This window comes from Bombus huntii, chromosome 4 (assembly GCF_024542735.1).
Source record: "Bombus huntii isolate Logan2020A chromosome 4, iyBomHunt1.1, whole genome shotgun sequence".
Taxonomy (NCBI): domain Eukaryota; kingdom Metazoa; phylum Arthropoda; class Insecta; order Hymenoptera; family Apidae; genus Bombus; species Bombus huntii.
The window spans coordinates 3,065,537-3,068,990 of NC_066241.1; the positions used below are offsets into that span (position 1 = coordinate 3,065,537).

Sequence of the window (3,454 nt, forward strand, 5' to 3'; positions counted from 1 at the left end):
GCGTAGACCTTAGACTCGGTGAAACTTAAAATACGCAGGACTGCTGAAACAAGTACGAGGTACGAGGAAGAATAACTTCAAGAACACGGTGGTGAGAAGCGACGGGGAGGTTGGTTGTTCGACGCATCCTTCCTCTTATCTGTAAAAACTTTGCCAATAACGGAATACTTGATAACGAGCAAGAAATTGTATCAGCGCATTTGCAAATTTACCTTTTCTTTTTTTTATTCTGTTATAGTTCGAGGCGTGGCAAGAGGACGAGAGGAGACAACGAAAGAACGAGATAGGCAGGTTAGAGCTTGTCAAGGGAGATTGGATTAACTTGCTTGAGGATTATTCGGCGAAGAAGCATAAAGTTCCAGTCGATACTGCAACCACTAGAGATATGATAAGAGTTACACGTAAAAGCGAAGCGTGTAACAGCCACGAGATTGATACTTCACGGACAATTTTTCAATCGACGCTTGGACCTCGAGAAATACCGAATTTGGAGAGCATTATTCGCAATTTCGAGAAGGGTTATCTCTCGCCTTCGAAAAAGGAGAAAGCAACCGACGAATACAAGCAGAGGAACTTCGTCAAGAAGATCGTCGAAGCTTTCGAAGTGAAATACAATATTTATAACGATTCGAAGACCGCGCAGGAGATTTCAGAAAGTCTGGAAGCAAATAAGTCGAAAGCTGCACCTATGCTGGAATCTTTGAAAAGAAAATCGAGGATACTCCGCAATCCTTTCAAAAGCGCTTCCTCGCGTTCGAATCCAAATAGCGGGGACGTTGACGAATGTGACGGAGGTGCCTTGTCATCCGAGCAGAGAATTTCTCGTACGTCGCGGGACAATAACAGACTTCAGAGAAGACTAAGAATGTTAGAAGATTCGAAGCGCTTAAGCGAATCAGAGATGATCTTGTCTGCATTCGGTCGCAAATCTTCTGGTCTGGAGATCTGCTCGACTTTCTTGCATTCCAGTTCCGATTCCTCGAGCCCCCCTAATTGCTTCACAAGAGCAGAGCTGATGCGAAAGATCGAGCTTTCCGACTCGATGAAAACGTCCTCTCCCGACAAGACGAAGACGACGAATAGAGCCGATATCTACGTAACTTCGCCGGAAGAAACTGTTTCTACACCCAACGACTCTCTTCCAACAACGAGTACCTTGATCGACGAGTCCCTGCAAAGCGAGCATAATTCGACGTTGTCAGAAACTTCACATGTCGATACATCTCCAAGGGTAGTCGGGGCATTTCTGAAGAAACCGATCAACGTCGAGGACACTTTCATCGATTGGATACCTGTCATCGGAAAGAGGCTGCCGCGGAAGAGATCGCTGAAGAAGCTGCTCTGTTCGTTCAACAGAAGCAGGCTCATCAAAAGGTTCTCGTCGGAAAGAAACCTGACCGAGGAACCGCGAGAACTCGAAGATTCTGACGAAGAGAGATCTTGTTCCTCTATGTCTCTAACTTCTCTGGTTTCCGTCGCTGACGTGCTACGTCACCAAGAAAACATTTATTTCCAATTTAGCGGAAGAAGCGACCTGAAAACTTTCAAATCGAAGAGCACATCGAACGAAGAACTGAGCGAAGTTTATAGCGATACGTATCTTTCCGCGGAGTAGGTACTTGCTTCATGTTCTTATAATTTTATAAATAAACATTACTACTCGTTAAGCAACAAAGTAACACGTTCGTTCGATATCACAGAAGCCAAAAGGGAAAACAGCTGCTTTTAACGGAGGTGCCACGCGAGGACGTGAATCTGGATCTTGGCCCGTCCTATCCTCCTCCTTCTCAGACGACTCCGCTTCTATCGCCTTTAGTTGGCGAACAACTTGTACCCAAGCTACCGAACCATCCACGCGTATCGAAGATCTCGAAAAATCTGTTCGTTACCTCGATTAAGATAGACAACTTGGCGAAATTTAACAGCTGTCAGGTGTATCGCAACGATAATGCCTCGTCATCGGTGACCATTAAGAACGACCTGTACGAGGTGGAGTGTCGAAGAAGCTGCAGCGACCATCCCTCGTCGAATGTCTATGGCAGCTCATCGTCCGTGACCAGCCACTACGACGTCCCCAGAAGATTCTTATCCAAGTCCGAGAACAAAATACTATGGATGTGGAAGTCGAAGTCGAAGCTAAACATGAAAGAGGAGCCGATTTACGACATTCCCAAGTTACGAAGTATCGAGAGACCTAGATCCAGCATTTACGACGACTTGGAATCTCACCATGCCGTCACAAGGCCTATCGATACTAGAATCTACATGAACACCCAGGTGCAATTGTCATCGTCGAACAATCTGATCTCCGGCATTTAATTTAATTCGAAAGTAATTGTAAGCAAGCGGTCCCTCTGTCGAGATTCGTTTATTTTAGCATGAAATTGGTATATTATTATATTATTATATAATCGGTATAGGTATCATGAAATTAGTTTATTAGTTTATTAGTCGGGCAGCTTTGACACGACTTATTTTCAGATCTGATTGTCGCTCGATATATGATCGGGAACGACGTGTAACGAAATCGACGATACAAATTTTTGTACGAATTTGTAGTACAGGTAATTGTGATTATTGAGTATTTCATGATCGTTTTAGCACTTTTCCATGTTGTAAGTATATTGCAGCGAACGTTTTAGAAGCTCGGGTCGGATGAGCGCTTTTTAAATGCTTGTAGATTTACGTAAACGTCGTTTTAGGATTGTACGCAAGTTCTTTTTAACGATCGTACGTTATAAACCATGCACATATGTAATTCTGTCGTGTGATAGTCCCGTGTATTTGGGAACAAATATTTTACGAGATCTTTCGAACACGCCAACTGTGACTGTTTCTTTTAAACGAGCGAACTTTGTGTTTTAATTAAATCGCGAGAACCATCTATTTTTATATTCGCACGTATTTTAACGGTTTAAAAATCTGTCCTTTTCGTAAGGTGCGAAACGCGAAACATTCGATCACAGTTTTTAGTTGAAAGCTGTGGAACGTGGTAGAAGAAACAGAAACTAACTGACAGAAATTATACAAAACGTTAAGTCTTACTTACCGTTTCTAACGGAAACTTTCTCGCAAAGACTTTTGTCGTGCGCGCGATAGAATAGATTTTCGATTTCAAAGCTATTTCTTAAAATTCGTTCTCTTTCGTTTCCTTTCGTTGTCACCTGGAAACGCGAAACGAGGATGCAAAAAAAAAAAAAAATGCACGAAGAGCAACAAAGAAAAAGCAAATTTTACCGTCGTGGTATTTCTGTAAAGAAATATCTTACAGTGTGCTGGAACTTGGCGTTACATATACTTTATGATCTCGAGATTTACCAATATCACGTAATTGTGGCACGCGTCGAATTGTATTATAAGTGAGAGATAATTAAGCTTACGTAGATGTAATTGTTTCTACGAATTCCACACTTTTATTTATCGTACGATTTACGTTTATACGTAGTTAGACTTT

General features: G+C 42.3%; 1 protein-coding gene across 1 annotated transcript; it reads left to right on the forward strand.

Annotated features, from left to right (window-relative positions):
* Positions 1 to 244: 244 nt before the first annotated feature.
* Positions 245 to 3,454, forward strand: LOC126864506 (uncharacterized). The gene is made up of 2 exons (XM_050615919.1): positions 245 to 1,582; positions 1,669 to 3,454. The coding sequence occupies exons 1-2, from the start codon at positions 386 to 388 to the stop codon at positions 2,317 to 2,319; spliced, it is 1,848 nt and encodes a 615-aa protein (XP_050471876.1). The 5' UTR covers positions 245 to 385; the 3' UTR covers positions 2,320 to 3,454.

Excerpts from the sequence above, each read along its gene's own strand:
- LOC126864506 (XM_050615919.1), top strand. The coding sequence starts at position 386 with ATGATAAGAGTTACACGTAAAAGCGAAGCGTGTAACAGCCACGAGATT. Across the intron at positions 1,583-1,668 it reads CGAACGAAGAACTGAGCGAA|CAACAAAGTAACACGTTCGT; the intron begins GTTTATAGCGAT and ends CTACTCGTTAAG.